Source organism: Sceloporus undulatus, chromosome 2 (assembly GCF_019175285.1).
Source record: "Sceloporus undulatus isolate JIND9_A2432 ecotype Alabama chromosome 2, SceUnd_v1.1, whole genome shotgun sequence".
Classification (NCBI taxonomy): domain Eukaryota; kingdom Metazoa; phylum Chordata; class Lepidosauria; order Squamata; family Phrynosomatidae; genus Sceloporus; species Sceloporus undulatus.
The window spans coordinates 8690489-8712128 of NC_056523.1; the positions used below are offsets into that span (position 1 = coordinate 8690489).

The 21640-nt window shown below is 41.4% G+C and overlaps 3 protein-coding genes across 5 annotated transcripts in view; 1 reads left to right on the forward strand and 2 right to left on the reverse strand.

The window, feature by feature from the left end:
- LOC121923584 (zinc finger and SCAN domain-containing protein 2-like) overlaps nucleotides 1-318 on the forward strand; it is an 86176-nt gene extending 85858 nt beyond the window's left edge. The window contains exon 6 of the mRNA XM_042454134.1: nucleotides 45-318. Coding sequence (XP_042310068.1) covers nucleotides 45-318 — 274 coding nt within the window. The remainder of the gene's footprint in view (nucleotides 1-44) is intronic.
- LOC121921991 (zinc finger and SCAN domain-containing protein 23-like) overlaps nucleotides 1-21640 on the reverse strand; it is a 113417-nt gene that overhangs the window by 41524 nt on the left and 50253 nt on the right. The window lies entirely within an intron of this gene.
- Nucleotides 6322-21455, reverse strand: LOC121921922 (zinc finger protein 436-like). Of its 3 annotated transcripts, XM_042450659.1 has the most exons (7): nucleotides 20763-21455; nucleotides 18556-18683; nucleotides 13492-13947; nucleotides 13210-13318; nucleotides 12266-12339; nucleotides 11950-12070; nucleotides 6322-10262 (listed from the first exon to the last, which is right to left on the reverse strand). In XM_042450659.1, the coding sequence occupies exons 3-7, from the start codon at nucleotides 13915-13917 to the stop codon at nucleotides 9235-9237; spliced, it is 1758 nt and encodes a 585-aa protein (XP_042306593.1). In that variant the 5' UTR covers nucleotides 13918-13947; nucleotides 18556-18683; nucleotides 20763-21455; the 3' UTR covers nucleotides 6322-9234. The 3 variants fall into 3 exon arrangements, with proteins under 3 accessions (XP_042306593.1, XP_042306592.1, XP_042306591.1); XM_042450658.1 differs by lacking the exon at nucleotides 20763-21455 and having other exon boundaries at nucleotides 18556-19415; XM_042450657.1 differs by lacking the exons at nucleotides 18556-18683; nucleotides 20763-21455 and adding an exon at nucleotides 15595-15760.

The window sequence follows — 21640 nt, forward strand, 5'->3', positions numbered from 1 at the left end:
AACATTAACCTCCAGGACCGGCTCCCCCTCTGCGTCATCTGCAGGGATCTCCCCCGGCACCGCAGGCACCGCTTCCTGCCCACCAAGAACGCCCTGGACTACGCCCAGGGAAAACTGAAGCCATACAAGAAGCTGTTGCAGAGGAAGCTGGCATTCATCATTAGTGATGAATCTGTGCAGGAGAAGGAAATTGCTAAGCTGGAGAGTTGTACTGAAGATATTTTGGGTGACATTTCCAGTGGATTTGAACTTCTCCACCAGACCTTGCATGAAAAAGAAGAAAGCTTTAAGAGGTCTGTGCAGGAAATCAAGGAGTAAAACCTGGAGGAGATGAATGATGTCTTGAATTTCATTAAAGAGGACAGGGATTTATACACTGAGAAACTTACCAAGATCAAAGTAGCATTACGAAGTACAGATCACCTTGCCTTTCTTAAGGACTTCAAAGACCTGATGGGCAAAGTCAAGAAATACTCTCCAGATGAGGAAGAAAATGGTGAAAGCAGTGGGAATTATGAGGAAGAGGAGGAGGAAGATGAAGAGGAGGAGGAGGAGGAGGAGTACGACAGAAATGATGACAGACATGAAGTGATAGTAATGGATCCAGCCCTTGTAGAGTTCAGGGATTCCTTGGACTTTGAGGCTTGGAAGGAAATATTGTTGAAGCAAATCAGGGCCTGGCTGGAGGATGAAGAAGAAAGGGAGATGTTGGATGAAAGCGAGAGTGATAAGGAAGAGGATTATGATGACAAGGACTGACTGGATCAAGCTTTTAAGAGACTTGCAAAGAGTGTGAGGAATGTGAAATCTAGGTCACAGAATTAACTCTTTCATTGCCAAAATGAAACGAGAGGTGAGTCACCCCACTTGCAAAAAATCTGTATTCTGGAAGTTAACAGGCAATTCTGTGTGACAACCTGTAGTTATGACAGGGCTTCATTTGTTTCCTCCTACTCCGTAGTTCTTCAGCTAAGTTTGCTACAAGATTTCCATGTAATCTTTATTGATATTTTCAACAGGATGCAACTGAAATCTATTATCTTTCTTTCAGGAGGTTTTGGCCATTGCTTATTATTTGTTGCTGTAGCTGGCACTGCCTGCAAATATTGAGTCATTCTATACACCTAAATATAGAACTTATAAAAGTTTTTGTTTGTTTGTTTGTTTGTTTGTTTGGGAATGTTTGGGACTGTCATTCCCAGAATCCCCCAGTTCTGGCTATGGGGTTCTAGAATCTGCAGTCAGAATTTTTTTCACTACCTTTCCAAGATCTCTGTGTAGTTATATGAACACAGAAGACTCGATCATCTCAGTTGCTGTTCTTATTTCAAAAGTTACTGTTCTGATAAATAAATAGTTACTGGTTGTATAAATAAAATCTATAAGCATTATTCACTGTTAAAAAAAAACAAAACAAAAATCGTCGTGGTTTCCTTGAGTCAGTCCGCCTATAATGTGGTTTTCCTCTTTTATTATTGCCTTCAATTTTACATGACTCACTGGAAGAGACAGTAAGGCTCTGTAATTTCATGACATATCTCTACACTAAAGGATCTCATCTAGTTCCTTCATAGATGGCCTTCCATTTTAATCTTCTTCTGCAGACTTCCGGTTGCAACGCCGAGACGAGTGGAAGCGGTAAGCGAGTGCTCCGCTCTCCGTTCCTCTGTAGCCTGTCCCGTTTAAGGTCCCAACGATTCTAGCTGTTTGGAGACCATTAGGGAGCCCAAGCCGCGGGAGGTTTGAGTCGTGGGTCTGCTGGGGACCCAAGAATTTCACTCTCCTCCTTCCCCCAAGGGGGGGTCGGAAGAAGGGTGTTTCGAGGAAGGTCGCAAGACAGCTGGGGTTTCAGAGAGATGGCCTTCGGACCTCAGTTTCAGGTGCAACCTTTTTAAATTGTGGAGTTACCTCGAGAAGAACCCAGCGAGGTAGCGTATTGAGAACATAAAATATTGTCTTTCGGTGAAATCGAGATAAGACCCAAAAATCTTGAATCCTCTTCAGAATTTGGAAGGTAGAGAAATAGTGAGTTAGACTTTACTTTGTTTTCCCACATTGTTATGGCACTCTATTAAGAAGGACACTACGAGTGGGTAATTGGAACATTTTAAGTAGAATTTTGGACGTTATCATAAAAACCCTTCCTCCCTTTTTGAACCGAAGACCAAAGGCTATGGGAGAGTAAGAGGACTCTTTGATATATTGCGGTAACTTTGGATGGTATAAGGAATTCGGAGTTAAGCTATCAATTTGCAAATTATTTGAGGCCACTCATTTATTCATTAATGAGGACCTGTGGAGCCTAAAATAAAATAATTTTTTTTCTTCTTTTGGCAACTGAATTAACTACAAGAACAAGAACACCTGAATCCTTTAATTCAGCTGAAGTAAAGGCTAAGTTAAACCAGCTGAAGCCTTGGTAACAGAGGAGAGACCTCAACAAGTTGGAACGAGAGATTGAGAGATAGAGAGCCTTGTTGTGGGGCGAAGGAGTTTAATCTATCCCTTGGCTTTGTTATTCCAATTTAAAACGACGGGAAAAAGTTTGGAAGGAGAAAGCTTTTATCTCTCTAGCCAATGGACACAAGAAGTTCTAAATTAAGGAAGGTAAACATGAGTGGTAACCAACAATATGCCAGACGAGACTCTGTTGACGGTAATAGTAAACAACCTGAAATAACGTCATTAATATTGGAGAAAATCCGGGAATTTAAGAAAAAATTTAAATTGGAAATTAGAGAGGAACAGAAAAGTTTAAGGGAAGAAATTAGGAGTGATATACAACTGGAAATTGATGTCTTGTCGAAAAAAATAGACTTGGTAAACAGAGATATATTGGAAATTAAAAAAGAGGTACATCGGAATACTAAAAAGACAGGGGATCTGGAGAAAAAAATTACAAAAATAGAAAAACATCAACATCAAGAAGATTTCCTTTTACAGATACAGGAAAAAAGATATAGAGATAAGACCATTAAAATAAGAGGATTACCAGAGGTGGAAAATGAAAATCTTGAAGAAAGAATTCTGCCAGCACTATCCTTCTTTCTTGATATTCCTTTAGACCTGATTGAGTCTCAGACTGATAAGCTATCTAGAGTTAGCTCTAAGATAGCTCAAGAAAAAGGGTTGCCCCGAGACATCGTTATTTGTTTTACGACCACGAGATTGAAAGAAAGGTGTCTTCAAAAAAATTATAAAGATAACTTGGTGATTGATGACTCTCAGGTTAATATATTCAGAGATTTGCCTCTGCAAGTGATAAAACAAAGGCAGCAGTATAAATTTCTAACTGCACTTTTGCAGAGGAAAAAAGTTAACTACAGATGGGCTAATCCAGAAGGAGTGACTTTTATGTTTAAACAAAAGAGGATTAAAATAAACACTTTAGAGAAGGCCAGAGACTTTTATAAAACCTATTTGCATTCGGACTCTAGAGGAGAAGGAAGCCATCGTGGAAAGAACCTGGGGGAGCTTCAAGATCTGGATCAGGAGGACGGAGATCACCTGGACTGGAAATCAGATGAGAGGGTGTCTCATCAGAACACGACGACAACTCAGTGCCAACATCTTCTTGTAAATTTGGACCCAGAGAGTCCTACCCCGGGCATCCTAGAGACGCTTGACACTTAATCAGGTTTATAATATTCTTTGTTGGGGGGGGGCTAGTTTTGGGGTTGTCGGGATACGGCTGGAAAACGAAGATCTTTAATATTAGCCATCTGGGTAGATAGTATAGAAAACTTGGTTTGAAGTGTACCATAGAAACAAAATGATGATAAAATTGGCAACATGGAATGTGGGCAGAATTAATAGGGTCAGTAAGAGGAGACAAATTTTCCACCTGTTAGAAAGAAGAAACTATGATGTAGTTCTGTTGCAGGAGACCAAAATAAGAATAGGAGAACAGAAATACCCGAGAAACCCCAAACTGGGAAATTGTTATTCGCTATCTATCAATAAGAGAAAAAGAGGATCAGCAGTGTATGTCAACAGAAAATTTCAAACTAAAGAACTGAAAAATGACCCAGAGGGAAGATACCAAATTCTAGAAATTGATTCAGGAGAAAGAACAATGATTTTGGTAAATATATATGGCCCCTTTGAAAGAAAAGACCTTTTTTTTCGAAATCTTAATGAAGAGCTAATGTTGTATGACCATGACAATATTATACTAGCTGGGGATTTTAACGGAGTGTTAACACCTAAAAGGGATAGGAAGACGTTGAAAAAATTAAAAGATAATCAAGGGAAACTTCCGGGAAGCTGCAGGGAATTGATTTGTGAGCATAGTTTAGAAGATGTTTGGACACTTAAAAATTTATCTAGACCTGGTTTTACCTTCTATTCGGAGGTACACAAGTCATGGTCCCGCATTGATTTATTCTTGATATCAGAGAAACTAGCCTCAAAAGTGAAATCAATAGAGATTGACCCCAGATCATTATCGGACCATTGTCTGATTGAGATGGAATTAAAAGATGAGAAGAACCGTGAGTTCATATGGAGATTAAGGGATGAAATATTAGCGGATGACCAATTTGTGGAGAAAATGAGAGAAGAGGTATCTGCCTACTTTAAGATAAATGAGACTCCAGATATAAAGAGCAAAGTGGTGTGGGATGCAGGGAAAGCAGTATTCCGGGGCTTATTACTTAAAAGAGCAGCAGAGATTAAAAAAGCAAACAGTGTAAAAGAGAAAGAGTTGCTTAAGGCAATAAAGGAGAGGGAAGCTTTTTTGAAACAAAACCCTACATGTTCTAAAACTATTATGGAAGTAAAAATTCTTCAAAAACAGCTACAGAGTAAATTAAATTTGGAAATAGCGAAGAACTTAAAGGTAACTAAACAATCCTTTTTCGAAAACGGTAATAGAGTGGGGAAATGGTTATCAAAAAAATTGAAAAGGGAAAAAAATCAAAGGACCATACTTAAACTTCAGACGGATAAAGGGATGATTACCTCTCGGGAAGAGATTTTAAAGCGTTTTCGAGAGTTTTATAAAAATCTTTATAAAGACCCGGGAGTTAAAAAAGAATCAAAGATAGCCCTAAAAGAATATCTAAATAACACAATTAAAATTCGCATCCCAGAGGAAGATAGGGGGAGCTTAGATGCTGAAATTTCCAAACAAGAAATATTAACCGCAATAGAGAGTTTGAAGGTGAATAAAGCTCCAGGGAGAGATGGTTTTACCTCAACATTTTATAAAAAATTTAAACTGGAACTGGTAAATCCACTTTATAGGCTTTTTAATAATATAGCAGAAGAAGGGGTCCCATCTTCATGGGAAGGAGCCGGCATCTCACTCATCCCTAAAGAAGGGAGAGACCCATTGCTGGTATCTAACTACCGTCCAATTAGCTTATTAAATGTGGATTACAAGGTATTCACATCCATTCTGGCATCTAGATTAAAAATCATTCTTAGCAAGTTACTTGGTAAAGAACAAAATGGCTTTTTACCAGACAGAAAATTAAAGGATAATATCAGACCGATTATTAATTGTCTGGAACATTATCACGTTAATAATGATAAAAAATGTGCGGTGATTGCACTTGACATGGAAAAAGCCTTCGACTGCTTGAGATGGGATTTCCTGACGGAAACCCTACAGCAAATAGGATGTGGAGATACCTTTCTTAATCAAATCAAACGAATTTATACAAACCAAACCGCCCAGATATGGGTTAACGGAGAGAAGTCTTCGGAATTCAACCTTTTCAGGGGTGTAAGACAGGGTTGTCCTATTTCTCCTCTTCTTTTTTTGACAGCTATGGAAGCACTGATTACGGCAATTAATTTAAATAAGAATATTAAAGGCCTTAAAAAAGGAGGGTGGGAAATAAAATCTAGGGTTTTTGCAGATGATGTTGCCTTGGTATTGGAGGACCCAAACCAAGGTATAGACCATGTACTGTATGAATTAGATCGTTTTGGTTCCTTCTCTGGGCTTAAAGTAAACAAAAATAAAACAAAGATGATTACTAAGAACCTAACCAGGGAGGAAAGTGTCAGAGTTAGCACCCAGAATCCCAGACAATCAACCAGTCAGCTTGATTGATATAATCAACAGCACTTTATTGATAGCTCCAGAATCAGACATGTGCCTCACTCAGCTTCTTAGCTGAGACTGACCACACCCTCCCAAAGACAAAGTAACAGAATTCCCAAAAGCCAAATCCCCTCCCAAGCAGAAACCCGCCAAGCGAAGCCCCTCCTGGTTCCCACAGAAGTGAAAGCACATTCCCAGCTCTGAGCGCTCGGAGAGCCAGGCCCTCAAGGCCACCAGATAAGACACCTGGCCCTGCTATGCACTACTATCACTATCTACTCTTCTACTGCAGCTAAAGCCCCATCATCCCCCCAACTACTATACTACACTACAAAACACTATCTGGTAGAATACTAACAGGATTCTAACAGAAAGCGAACTCTTAAAGGGAAAGTCAGGATTTACAGAGGAGAAAAAACTCAAATACCTGGGGATATGGTTAGCAAAAGACAACTTAAAATTGTTTGATAACAATTACACAGTGATGTGGAAGGAGGTCCAGGAAAACCTGAGAAGGTGGAACCAGTTAAATCTCTCTTTATTAGGGAGGATAGCTACAATTAAAATGGCAGTAATGCCAAAAATCATGTTTTTGTTACAGAATCTCCCAATTTTGATAAAGCAAAACACTTTTAGAAGCTGGGAAAGAGAACTTAAAAAGTTTGTGTGGAAAGGACATAGACCCAGAATAAAATGGGAGGTACTTAAGGATGCAAAGAATAGAGGAGGGTATTCACTCCCCGACATTCAAATGTATTACTGGGTCTGCAGTTTAATTTGGTTGCAAGGTTGGATAAAACTAGATGATCCTTTTATGCTAAATTTAGAAAACACACAACTTAGGTTCGGTTGGCATGCGTTTGTGTGCTATGATAAAAAGAAACAAAACAAGGACTTTGACAATCATCCTCTTAGAAAGTCGTTACTAATTACATGGAAGAGAATGGAAAAGCTATTTTATTTTAAGTTACCCTTTTGGACCTCTCCTCAAGAGGCGTTTTTTGGGAGATGGCTTCCCCAGAACAAATTTCTTACGTATAAAGATTTGTTGATTGTAAAAGGTACTGCAAAGGATTCCATAAAATCAAGAGAGACATTGTTAGAAGAGGGTCACGATGTGTCCTGGTTTAATTATATTCAAATTGCACAGAAATACAAAGAGGATAAAAAGATAAGGGGAATAGAAACTTCATTTAACAGTCTAGACGAGATACTTTGGCAACCGGAGAAGAAAAAAATTGCGAAATTGTATAAATTATTGTTGAGTCGGAATCTAGAAAAAAATGTGGTAAAAGACTACATGTTGAAGTGGGCTAATGACTTAAATATGAACATAAGTTTAGAGGAGTGGGAAGCAGCATAGAAAAAGACAGACAAATTTACTGTGGGACAGAATCTAAGAGAAAACCATCTAAAAGTTATGAATAGATGGTATATAACCCCCTGGAGGTTGAAAAAGATGTTCAAAGTCCCAAACGGACTTTGCTGGAAATGTAGCAAGGAACAGGGTACACTGGTACACATGCTATGGAAATGCCCATTAATTCAGAAATTTTGGGCTAAGGTGCACAAATCTATTCAACAATTATTAGAAATAAAAGTCCCATTAAATCCTAAGTTATTTTTATTAAATATAACAAAGGTATTAGACCTTAAAGACGAATCTCGCAATTGGAGAATACCTTTGTATCTGATCACAGCTGCGAGAATAGAAATCGCGCGTCTTTGGAAAACCAGTGAAGCACCCAAGTGGGGAAACTGGATGATGAAAATTATGGAATACAGAGAGTTGGATATTATATCCTGTCAGGTACAGAATGGGGATAATAACAAAAGAAAGGAAATGTGGAACAAGGTTATGCTACACTGGGATAAGGAATGGGGTTTGGGCATATTGCTTATGGAATAATAGTCCTTAATTTAAAGTGTAAGGTGGGGGAAAACTTTTAGTAGCGGAAAAGATCCATAAACTATCAGGATAAAAAAGATTGGGATGAGATATGGGGATTTGAATTTTATCTATTCAAATTAGGATTACAATGTTTTTTTTTTGTTCTTTTTTTGTATCCCACTTTCTCTCCTAATCTCAGAACAAAATCTCATTCTACAGGAGCTGATACCAATTTAAAGACCGTCTGATTATTCTCTTTCTTTTCATTACTATCACTATATTCGCCTAGAGGATTTAGTTTAAGGAGTAACTTGATGTACTTAATTTGTTACCTTGAGATCATAAATGTTTTTTCAAGATACACTTGAAGCTATAATGTAAATAAATAGTGTTTTTGGATCAAACTATATATAGAAACAATACCGAGGGGTTACTCAGTACTTAATTTAATAGTACAGATTGAGCTTGTACATCATTCTTATAAATGGAAGTAGGAAAGACTCAGAAAAACTTCGATCATCGAAAGCTGGATGAAGTAGAAGAATATGGGTTAAGAAGAATCTTTTAAATCTTGGTTAAGCATTTTTATATAGTGTATTTTCTTCAGTTTGTAATTTTATTCGAATATTTAATAAAGATTAAAAATGAAAAAAAAATATTCTTCTTCTGCAGTCTCCATTTTGACTGAAGACTATGCCAAGGTATAGAAAAACCTTAATTCCAATGTTTTCCTCATCATCTGGGGGCATTCCCTCAGTCCTCCCACTGTTCCTGGCACATTTGGTGAAGATATAGGAATGCACCTTTTTGGTGGCTGCTCCCAGACTGTGGAATTCTCTCCATGTGAAGTGAGGTTGGCTGTTTCTCCATGTCTTTCCACCAGCAGATGAAGAAATTTCTGTTTACTCAGATCTTTGAGTAACACTTGTCTGATGTCATTATAATCCTATTATAATGATTTCAGACGGTTACACCAGCCTTTTAAAATTGTTTTAAATCAATGTTTCTAATACTTTTTTAAAAAAAATGTGTGTGTAATTGTTTTAATTCCTGTGGTGAATGCTCAAACATTAAAATGCTGTTTTGGATGTTACCCAGCTCCAAACCAGCAAGAGCCCTCCCCAGCCAAAAGGGCCGCAAAGGGAACAAGAAGTGATGCTACATCACTTCTGCTCGCCCAGAATGGCAGCTCAGACAAAATGCTGCAGCTCTCACAAGCTCCAAAGGAACTGAAAGCCAAGCGGGCAAGCCACATGGGCTCTACAATGTACCCACCCAATTTGAATTGTTACCCTTTGGCGTGACTTGCTTGATGATAAGTGAGGTACCACTTCCGAATGAAGCTCTCCCCACACTCCAAACATTTAAATGGCTTCTCTCCCATGTGAGCTGCTTGATGAGAAGTAAGATGCGTTTTTCGAGTGAAACACTTTCCACAATCCAAGCACTGAAATGGCTTCTCCCCTGTGTGGGTTGCTTGATGGCGGGTGAGGTGCACCTTCCGAGTGAAACGTTCTCCACATTCTGAGCATTTAAACGGTTTTTCCCCTGTGTGAGTTGCTTGATGACAAGCAAGGTGTGGCTTCTGACTGAAACTTTTCCCACATTCGGAGCACTGAAATGGCCTCTCCCCTGTATGAATTCTTTCATGAGAAGTAAGGTGTGTCTTCTGACCGAAGCTTTTCCCACACTTCACACACCAAAATGGTTTCTCCCCTGTATGAGTTACTTGATGACGAGAGAGATCTGTCTTCTGAGTGAAGCTCTTCCAACATGTCAAACACTGAAATGGTTTCTCTCCTGTATGAATTCTTTCATGACGAGTGAGGGCTCTCTTCTGACTGAATTTCTTTTCACACATCAAGCATTCAAATGGCTTCTCCCCTGTATGGATTCTTAGATGAGAGGTGAGGTGTACCTTTAGATGGAAGCTCTTTCCACACTCCGGGCACTGAAATAGTTTCTCCCTGAAGTGATTTCTTCGATGGGAAATCAGTCCTTTCCCGTCACTGATGATTTTTCCACGCTCACCACCTTGGAAAAAGATCCCCCCCATGTGAGTTCTTACATGACAGTTAAGATTTGCTTTACAACTGAAGCTTCTCCCACACAGAAGACAAATACATTCCTCTACATTCTGTATAATATCCTCCACTGAGATTCCACAGATCTCTCCACTTTCAGAAGCTGATGTTTTGCTCCTCTTTCCTTCAGTGCCAGTGTTTCTTCCATTATTTTCCATCTTTTCATCTGTTGCTCTTTCAGGCAACACGCTGTATGGTTCCTCTTCATTCTTACTCAGTTGCCCATCAGCAGCTGGAAGGCAGAAACAGAATTGGTCAGGACCCCAGAACAAAATGGAGGCAGACCTCAGAATGTTTAGACAATCAGCTAGCTGACACTCCTTTGGATCAATGCGAGAAAGCTGTAGGAGGAAGTGAAGGGACTCCAGAGCCTTTCCACTGGTGTTTTGGATAGATGAGATCCACTGAGTTCCTCCTTTTCTATAAAAACTGAGGATGCTAAGATTTTGTATCCTGAAAAACTGGTAGTTCTCTCTATTTCCCCCTTCTAACCACCCCACTGCTTTTTGTCCCTGTGTGTCACTCCTTTCTTTTACACATTTCTGAGCAGGAACTGTCTGGACTGTTTCTCATCTTGAATATATATTTAAAAAAAGTGCTGCTGGGGCATTTTTAGCAAGAATACAAATCATATCTGTTCTTAACAAATCAACTGCAATACCTGCTGCTCTAATAATATTTCTGAATTGTAACTCTATCATCCATATGTAACATCGCTCATGGTGAATGATAATGGAAGTTGCAGTCCAGCAACATCTGGAATGCCACAAATTATCCACTCTCAAAATAACATTTTTAATAGGAATAGTGAATTATATTTTACACCAAGCAGTGTTGAGTCCTAGACTGGGGCACTCCACTATCAAACTCAATAGGCATTGTTGGGATATAGATGTAAATATTGATTGCTCTGAGACTCCACAATAAACTGTAGTTTAGATTACAATTCCAGTCTCTGTGGATTCAATTAGGAATATAAAGAATAATTACTTCGCCTTGTTTGTGAAATGAACGCTTATTCCCTTTGAGCAGCAAAGTTAATACACATGTGAATCACTGAAACACTAGCTGGTTGTACAAAAAGATGCAAAGTCACTCAACAGTCTATACAACAAAACAAAAGACTTCCACTGTTTTGTACAAGAGAACAATTCTGCTTACTTAGCACAGAAAAATGTCCTGTTCACCTACTGAAAGAACCACAGAATAGTATGCTCTCTAGTGGGGCAAAGAGAGTAATTGTGTGGTTCTTCACTTTCATGAGTGAGAATGACACAATTGAGGATTAATATTCAAGCAAGATTTGCATCAGTATATCATGCAATGCAGCTCCAGTTCTCCACTGAAGCCAACCCATCCCCTGCTTTCACTTCATTATGCAACTGTCCCCTTCTCTATACAGGAAGGACTGGACAAGTGATTCTTTCCATTCCAACTACCCACCTTCCTTCTGGAATATTTTGTCCCTTTGTGCGTCTTTGTGTAGCCATTGGGATAAACTGGACTCGGCTCTCCTGTCAGAGTGAGACATCGAAATCTGTCTGCTCTTCAGTAAAGGGTGAGCTCATCCTTTTGCATTTTCATTTGCCCTTAATTTAGTCAATCTATCATTCTTAACAGTGCCTGAATAGAACTACAGCAGCAATTGGGGGAGGAAAAGCAGACTCTCTCAAGGATGCTTTTCGGGGTCTGCAGATACACACACACAACATAGCCCATTCTTGGCAGTACATTTGAACCTGATACCATATACCATAATCTTGGCCAAGGTCTGTCAGCTTAGGGATTCCTGAGAAGAGGCTCAGAAACCTGCCACGCTGGAAGACAACTCAGCCTTTGGAAATCCAGTTCTGAGTGAAAAGGTAATAATCATTTTTGGCACTTATAATCTATGAACCACAAGAAAGAAGTCGACTCACCCATAGAAGACACAAGACCCCAATTCTCTCCCATCACTTCCCAATGCAGGGCCCATTCACTTGGGCCCATTAGGGCCCACTCCTCCTCAGTGAAAAACACAGCCACCTCTTCAAAGGTCACCTGAAGAAAGATACAGCACATTATCCATGAGCACAAATAGCTAAAAGTAGTTCAGAAAGAAAACAAAGTCACTTGGGGTTCCCTAACTGCATTTAAATTCTTAAACAGGATATTCACCATAAGGAACTGTAAAGATTACTTTAGGTCCAGGGACACCTTCAGGAGTCAAGGGCCTTCCGGGATCTTGCTCCTTACCTGACTCAGTCTTGTGAGAGGTGCATCAAGAGCATCACTATCAAGAGATGTTGGCTGTGTCAATATTCCATCTCCTGTAAGGCACACAACAGGTAAAAGTGGGACTGAAATTTTTCTGCATTCACGAAAACACATACAATATCATACCAAATACACACAGAGTAAAAAGCAGCAAGAGAATTAATGTAATTCCAAAGTTGGCAGAGGTTCCAAAAAAAGAAAGAAAGAGTAAGGATATATATTAAGGGAGAACTAAATAGCCCCAGAATATTAACTGACTTAAGAGGGTGAAAAGCTGAAATTTTCTAGTGATGTTGGTACAGACAGAAGAACTAGGAAAGAGTAAAAAATATGGGAAAGTACACATGATGTTGTCTGGATGGATTCATTCCTGATTCATCCTGAGAATCCATAGATTAGGGATGGAAACGAGAACTGCCTTGAGTGCTTCCTTCCTGAACCCATGGACACACACACAATACTCCAAAGTAGAACAAAAGTAGAATTCAACCTGCCTCATTTTGTTGCTGATCCCTACTAGCTTGTCAAATTTATACCCAAAATTTAAAACCACAAGTGACTCCCAGACTTTCTTTCAATACAAATCCACACAAGAAAACAATATCATTGAGGAGTCTTTGGTATGCTTCTGTATGTTAACAGGGCAGAAGGTGTTTTTTCTAGCTGTGGTCTTTTGAGTTACTCTCCTGGTTCCAGGCTCTTCCCCACAGAGGAAGGGGACAGGAGGTGAAGACGGACTCTGGGATTATCTGGTGACAAGGATATCTACAGAAGCAGCCCTTCCATTGATCTTTCATCCCTTATACACAAGTACTTTTGGGTTCCGGCCACACAGAATTGTTAAAGTGTGGCAGCTCCCACAGTCTACAAGGTTTAGACATGCTCAAGGGGAGGACCAGCAAACAGTATCCCCTTCATCTTACCCATTGAAGTGGAAGCTTTGTTCCTGTCCAGTATCATCCACTTGGTCTCAGAAGGGCATTTCTCCATGTCAGCCATCTCCATCACAAACAGGTCCTGTCCCAGGAGAAGCTGCAACAAAGATCACAAAGAAAGGGAAGAATTATGAAAGAAATGGAGGAAGACAAAATCCTGGGGAAGCATCCTCTGGATGATTATCAGGAAATAAATTGGCACAGTTTTAAAATACCCATAAAAATAAGTACACCTAGCCCCCAGAAACTACCAGGATAAAACACTCTCACCTGCTGTTTTTCTTCCTCCTGCTTCTCCTGTGCCTGACTCAGGAGGAAACCTTCTGCCAGGGCCACCGCCTGGGAACTGGTCTCTGCTCCACACTCTCGGACCCAGCTCTCCATCTCCGGTGGAAGGATAGCCAAGAATTGTTCCAGGACCACCAGGTCCAGCATTTGAGTCTTTGTGTGCCTTTCTGGTTTCAACCACTGGCGGCAAAAACTGTGGAGTTGGTTGCAAACTTTTCTGGGCCCTTCTGACTCTTCATAGCAGAACTGTCTGAAAAGCTGGGACTGTAAATCTGAGCTGAGCATATCCTCCCCAAAGTTCTTCGGTATGATTCTTTCCCAGAATGCCCTAGTGTTCTCAACCTGAACAAGAGGAGTGTCTTTTCCTAATTTGGACCCAAAGGAATCCTGTTTGACTGGTGCTCCCATTCAGACTCTATAGAGACAAAGAAGCTTCTCCTGCAAGGCAAAAGATTGGAAGAATTACAGGTGACAGAGAGCACTACAAAAAAACAAAACCAAATTGTTTGGTGAGAGAGCTATATGAACACTTTCCAGTCCTAGGAAGTTGTTTTATAAATTCAAAATGGCAATTACAGCAGAATGACATCCCTGCAAAGCGAGCCAAATGGCTGAGGTGGAAGCTCTTATACTTCATGTATAGGGAGATGTTTTACAATCCAGTGCAAGTGGCACTGTCTTGAACACAGCTCTGTCTCTAACAGAAGAGCATCTGTGACTTTGCCTCTTAACAATTGGTGCCTGAGGCAACTGCTTCGCTCTGCCTAAAGGTGGTGCGATCCTTTGTGGTTGTTAACTGTTTTCAAACTGACTTCCACTTATGGTGACCCTATGCATGAGAGACTTCCAATGACGGCAATGTCTTTCAGTTCCACCACTCCACAGAGGAGATAAGCGAAGAGATAACAAAGTAGGTAAGGCCACATTCTTCGCCAAAATCTTTGGAGCAATAGCAAGTACATTTCTATGCTTCTTTTCAGTGAATTAGCGCTCCCTAAATGGGAGCATAGAAATGTACTTGCTATTGCTCCAAAGATGTTGGCGAAGAATGTGGCCTTACCTACTTTGTTATCTCACCTGCCCCAACAAGCTGGAGACTCATTTTCCCGACCTCTGATAGGATGGAAGACTGAGTCAACTTTGGAGCCCCTGGGATTGAACTCACAACCCTGTGACTGGAGTACTCACATTTAACCACTGCACTATCAGGGCTCCTTGCAAAGGCAAGATAGGATCATAATCAACACATGAACAGAGCCAAAAACATGTTCCCTTAGATTCAAGGCCAGGGATTTTCCCAGACTTAGAACTGGAAGAGACCCCCAAGGGCCATCCACTCCAACCCCATTCTGACATGCAGGAACTCACAACCAAAGCACTCCTAATAGAAAGCTATCCAGCTTCTGTTTAAAAACCTCCAAAGGAGGAGACTCCATCACTCTCCTCAAAAATGACATTGAGAAACTGGAGCCATGTGTCCAGAGGAGGGCGACTAAAATGGTGAAGGGTCTGGAAACCATGTCCTATGAGGAAAGACTCAGGGAGCTGGGGATGTTTAGCCTGGAGAAGAGAAGGTTAAGAGGTGACATGATCGCCCTGTTTAAATACTTGAAGGGATGCCATACAGAGGAGGGAGCAAGATTGGTTTCTGCTGCTCCAGAGAACAAGACTGAGAACAATGGATGGAAGCTCCAGGAAAAGAGATTCCAGCTCAACATTAGGAGGAGCTTCTCCCTGGGAGGATGGTGGAGTGTCCTTCTTTGGAGGTCTTTAAGCAGAGGCAGTATAGCCATCTGTCAAAGGGATGCTTTGATTGGGAGTTCCTGCATGGCAGAAGGGGGTTGGGCTGGATGGCCCTTGGGGTTCCCTGCAACTCTATGATTCTATGTTGGTGGTGAGGCATGATGGGAATGGTAGCTCCTCAGGACCCGGAGGGCCATGGCTTCCCTGTGGCATAGAAAGACCCTCTGTCTGCCCACCATATTGGCAACCTCCCCTTCCCTTCTCAGTCCGTCACCATCCCATAGCAGAGGCTCTGGCCCGGGTTTGTCTCTGGGCGAAGGGCGGAAGAGAGGGGGAACTGACCAGGGAGGGGAAAGGGCTCCGGCTCCTGCTGCCTGCCTTCCTCTCTCTTGCTCCCCACACAAAGGGGCGAACACCTCCTTCTTCCCAGTCCTCCAGGTAGGAAGCAGCCTCAGCAGAGCGTCCTTCCGGTTTCCCCAGAGCTCTCTCACTGCTCCTCTCTAGGAAGACTCTCGCGTGGCCGGAAAAGGCGTGGCCAAGGCAGATATGACAGCTGGGCTGAGCCTGAGTCTCAGTGGCAGCTGTTCCCCAGGGAGGGCGAGTCTGAGGAATGGCGCTCTAGGAAGACTCTCTCTTGTGGCCGGAAGAGGCGGGGCCAGGGCCAAGAGTGACGGCTGGGTGGGGCATCTAAGGGCCTCTGGACTTCACTTCCCAGAATCCCAGGCTATTGGCCAACATGGCTGAGATTTCTGGGAGCTGAAGTCCAAAACCTCTTAAAGGGCACAGTAGGATGAGAGGCTGCAGCTAGGCTCCTAATAGCTCAGAAATGGAAAGAAAATCCCACTCCTTCAGTAGAAGCCTGGCATTAAAACTATTAGAGGCGGCTGAGTTAGCTAAGTTAGCATGTCTTTTGAAAGAAGGAAAAATTCAAGATGTTGCTAATATCTGGGAACAGGTAGCTTAAGTAACATAATACTTAAGGAAGGCACTGGCCCCCATTCTGCACTATTGCACCATGAACTGGGGATAACAACACAATGAGCTGGGTACCAAGTTGGCTCTAAAATGCTGCTGTGCCGCAAACAACTGGCTTGACTCCTGCATCTGGGGCACAGAGACCTGTTGATGCAATCTCTGCTGCTGTTCATCAAATCATGTAAACAAAGCTTCTGAGACATTGGATCCTACTTGGGGCACCATGCCTGTATTCTTCACCATTGTGGCAGAGCATCCTCCCTCCTGTGCTGCTGGTGCTATTTATTCAAGGTATTAATACCCCTGCTCTGGGTTTATACTACCTGTCCCTGGATCCACAGGGGACATGGCAGAATGGGGTTGGACTGGATGGCCCTTGTGGTCTCTTCCAACTCTACGATACAGCACCCCTACTTGGGGAACAAGTCTTAGCTGTATACAAGTTAGTCCATTTGCCTTAGTCCTCCATGCATCATCTGCTTGGGGCTTACAGCAGTCACACCGCATCTGTACATCGGGATTTGGAATAGAGATCAGTTGCCTGAGCCTCAGTGTGTCCAGAAAAAGAGTTAGAGCCCATACAGACAGGCCAAAATAAAGCTGCTTTGGGTCATTTTGGAAGTATAAATGATGCATGCGTCCGAAGAGGCCAGAAGCCGTGCTAAAGCCACGATCCAGTCCTAAGGACTGAAGCATAGCTTTGGCGCAGCTTCCGGACTCTTAGGGCACATGGATCATTTAAACAGCATACCCCCAAAGTGATCTGAAGCAGCTTTATTTTGGCCTGTCTGTACAGGCTCATAGTCTTCTTACTCAGCTGTTCCTCCTTCTCCTTCCACCCTCAGTGCATTTTCTTGAAGCTAAAATGACACTTCATAATCATAATAAAAATGAGTTTGAGGCCGTTTCTAGAAAACAGGATTAGGGCCTTAAACCTGGCTTTTAGTTTCTGAATCTGAATATTCAATATTCAACATTAGGAGGAACTTACTGACAGTAAGGGCTGTTGGACAGTGGAACATACTCCTTCAGTGAAGAATGGGGGAGTTTCCTTCTTTGGAAGTCTTTAAACAGAGGCTGGATGGCCATCTGTTGGGGTCCTTTGATTGAGAGTTCCTGCATGGCAGGGGTTTGGATTGGATGGCCCTTGGGATCTCCTCCAACTCTATGATTCTATGAGTCTAATATCTTTGGGAAACTGGTAGGGTTAAAATCAATTAACCATTACTTTTAATAAACACTGAAACAACTACAGGCATACCTCTGTTAGCAAAGCCTCTGACAAAGAAGCTCCTGCTAACAAAGTCTTTTACACCCAATCAGCCCCTCTTATCCTCTCAGCCCTCTGTCTAGTGGGAAGTTGTTGTTTTTTTAAAGCAGCATTAGCATTAGGAGGATGTTGAAGGAGCACTAGGAAAAAGTTTTGGTGCTGTATTACAGCAGCATATCTGCAGCAAACTCTGCAATAACACTTTAGCTGTGGGAATAGCTCTGCGTGCCTGTCCAGAACAGGCAATGTGAACAGCAGCTGGCTCCAGAAACAAGCATGGACAACAAAACAGAGAGAAAGGGGAAAAACAAACAAGCTTTCCTCACAAGTTCCCCTCTAGCATGTTAAAAAGTATAGATCTATAAGTCTGGCCACCAGCAAGGACAGCCTAAGAAAAGTGAAAGCTGGTGTAGAAAAAATGTTTTCTTAAAGAAGCTCTCAGATTGCCTTTAAAAGGTTCAAAATGTTTTTATTTACTCATGCATGGCTTAACTGACCTGATTTTTTTTCCATGGGAGCATTGTTAGTTTTGGATAAAAAGTCTGGAAAAACATGTTGAACTGATCTCTTTTTTTTTATAGTGCAGAGACATATCTTCCATGTTTGTTAACCCATCTTCTTCGTTAACTGAGTTATATCTGTATAACATTGTAGATCAAACAAGGCAAGTCATCTGTGAACCTCCAGATATGATTGGGCTACATTTCCCATCAGGCCTTGACAATCTAACCAATTGTGGGGAATCATGTGAATTGCAAGCCAACTAGGACTCTCAGACCTGTTCTTTTTTGGGGGGGGGGGGGGGGGGGTTGAACCTTTGAGACCAGGCCATTATTTTGCTTACTCACAGACACATTTTACACACACAAAAATGAGAAAATACATAATAATATTGCATTAAATAATAACAGCAACTATCAGCTGAAGCATGTAACAATCTGACTACCATGACAGCATAGTAAAAAAATAAATATTGCAAAATTGAGTAAATAAAAGCACTTATCAAAAATACAGTTAATATATCAAAAAAAAGAAAAATGTAAAACCCTATTGCATACCTGGGAGTGCTCAACTGCATGGTTTGTTAGGTTTGGGAAGGCTCTTAAATAGTTGTGCTTAGAGAATGATGGATGCAACGGAGCTATTCCATCCATCCACCCATTCATTTATTCTTCCCAGAGAGCGCCTAAAGAGGACCAGAAGAGTGTATTTATAGCGTTATGATACTGAGTTGCACTAATAGAGAAGAATGCATTTGGATCCATCTGTGTGAATCCCTTCACCACAGGTCCAACAGTTTGAAAAGCACTCACCTCAAACTTGTTATATACTAAGAGGATCCTATGATTATGTGCCTCAAAGTAATCTTATTTTTCAAATGCCCACCTGTGATCACAGATGAAAATACCATAATACTGATTACTACTAAGAGGAAAATGGAGCGAGGAGAATTATTACTAAGGGCTAATTATTATTAAATGATTACTAAATTTTTACTAAGGGAAAATAGAACGATAATGCGGTAGGGAAAATGAAGCAAAGATTGGATAAAGCAGTAGTACAGGAATACCTGGCTACGCTAAATGCCTTCCAGTCTCCATGGTCAGTGAACTACATACAAGGGTATAAAAAGAACTAGAAGAAGTAATCTCAGAACCGCAGACAATGGACTTGCTAATGGAACTTCTAAAAAATTCCCACATGGCCAGAAGGAGGAGGGGTCTGCCTACATGAATGTCCCGCCAACAATAACTGAACTGAGAACAGCAACATCTTGACAAAATGCAGGCGTGGGACTAATTTTTCCCCCTACTGCATGATTTTTAACCTACATGACTAATGAAGAAGCCAGTGGATCTTTGAAAGATTGCACCATGTATTTTGTGCATTTTGGTTGGCCAACAAAGATATCACTGTTTCGTGGATTTTGGATGTTATTGTCCTTTGCTGCATGGCCAACATGTATGGATATGTTTTAGAACAGTTTTATTTAAGTAAATATTAACTCAAAGTATTTAGCTCAACACATGTGTTCGTTTTACAGATAAAAAAGTTTGGGAAGAGGAGGTGGTGGGATCAGATCCACCAAGTCCTGTCTCCCTTGAGCAAATCTTGCAGGGGACCCAGGGGTCTTGCCCCACCGTTTGAGTACCACTGATTTAAGGTAATGCATGTGAACAGGGAACATCAGATGCACAGATAGAATCACAGAATCAAAGAGTTGAAGAGACCACAAGGGCCATCCAGTCCAACCCCCTGCCATGCAGGAACTCTACATCAAAGCATACCCGACAGATGGCCATCCAGCCTCTGCTTAAAGACCTCCAAGGAGGGAGTCTTTACTATATTCTGAGGGAATGTGTTCCACTGTTGAACAGCCCTTGCTGTCAGGATGTTCCTCCTAATGTTGAGATGAAATCTCGTTTCCTGTAGCTTACATCCATTGTTCCGGGTCCTGTTCTCTGGAGCAGAAAACAAACTTGCACCCTCCTCAATATGATATCCCTTCAAATATTTAAGCAGGGCTATCATATCACCTCTTAACCTTTTCTTCTCCAGGCTAAACAGACCCAGCTCCCTAAGGCGTTCCTCTTAGGACATGGTTTCCAGACCCTTCACCATTTTAGTCACCCTCCTTTGGATACACTCCAGTTTCTCAACATCCTTTTTGAATTGTGGTGCCAGAACTGGACACAGTATTCCAGGTCGGGCCTAACCAAAGCAGAATATATAAGATGTATGACAACTAGCCAGGCAAAAATGAAGTGAAAAGAATCTAGGTGTCCTGGTAAAATCATTTAATTTGTGATTTTACCACAACAGTATGACACTACTGGCAAAATAAATCCAGTTCACTTGATGCTGAACTGGTGGTCTAGATGAAGGAAAGGAACAGTTCCAATCTGGTCTACTTTAACCAGACCTCACTTTGAAAACTCTGTCCAGTTCTGCACACCACAATTCAAAATAATTATTGACAAGCAGGAAGGTGTTCTGAGGAGGGCATCCAAGAGGGTAAAGGTTTTGGAAGTATACTCCTGTGAGGAGCAGTTGAAGGAACTGGATGTATTTAGCCTAAGAAGGGAAGACTGAGAAGTGATATGATAGTCACCTTTAAAGAGCTACAATGGGGAATCTGAACTCATTTCGTGCTGAATCAGAAGAAAGGCTCCAAGAAAGAACTTAAACTCCTACTAGAGATTCCAACTAAACATGAGGAAGAATCTACCAATAGTAAGACCAATTTGATAGTAAAATAGAGTACCTTGGAAGTTGTGGGCTCTCCTTCCCTGGATGTTTTAAACAATGTTTCAATGACCACTTCTCAGAGGTACCTTTAGCAGCTGATTCTTGCACTGACAGGAACTAGGTGGCTTTTGAGGTCCTTTCCAATTCTATGATTTTGTGAGATAGCCAGAGAAGACTAAGGATGTAAGAGGACAGTGGGGAACAATGTGATGGAAGAGAATGCATAAGCCAAGGTGCATGGAAGGAAAAGCATGAGGGGAGAGGATGACAGGAAAAAAATTAATACACAGATGGAGTACTAAAAAAAATCTAACTCATAATGTTATAACTTTGTAATAAATTAAAACAAAGAAGGATTGCTTGAAGCTAGCAAGGACCTCAGCTTAACTTTAAAAGTGGATGGTTACAATGGACCGGTGGATGGAATTTGTCAGGCAACCTTGCGACTGAAACCACCAACTAGCCTGCAACACAGACAAATACATGGCTTGCATATTGCACAGATTTCAAAAGGGAGAATTAAGGGATTTAAACTGCAGTTACTTATATGCTGTCCAATACATAAAGTGCAAAATATTCTTACATCCACAATGGGATCAAAATTGTAAGCATACACTTTTCAGGCTATATAATATTATTTCCAATTCATAACTTTCAGAAAACAACACAAAATGTATTATATGATCTAGCACAGGGGTAGGCAACCTTTTTGAGCTGGGGGCCGGGTTGCTGTCCCTCAGACAACTGGGGGGCCGAAGCTGGGGAGGGTGGAGCTTCCACCCTCTGGGGGCGGAGCCGCACACCAGGGGTGGAGCTTCCACCCTCTGGGGCGGAGCCGCATGTCAGGTAGGCTTGCCATAACCCGGCTGCCCCCGTGAAATTCACGGATTGGAG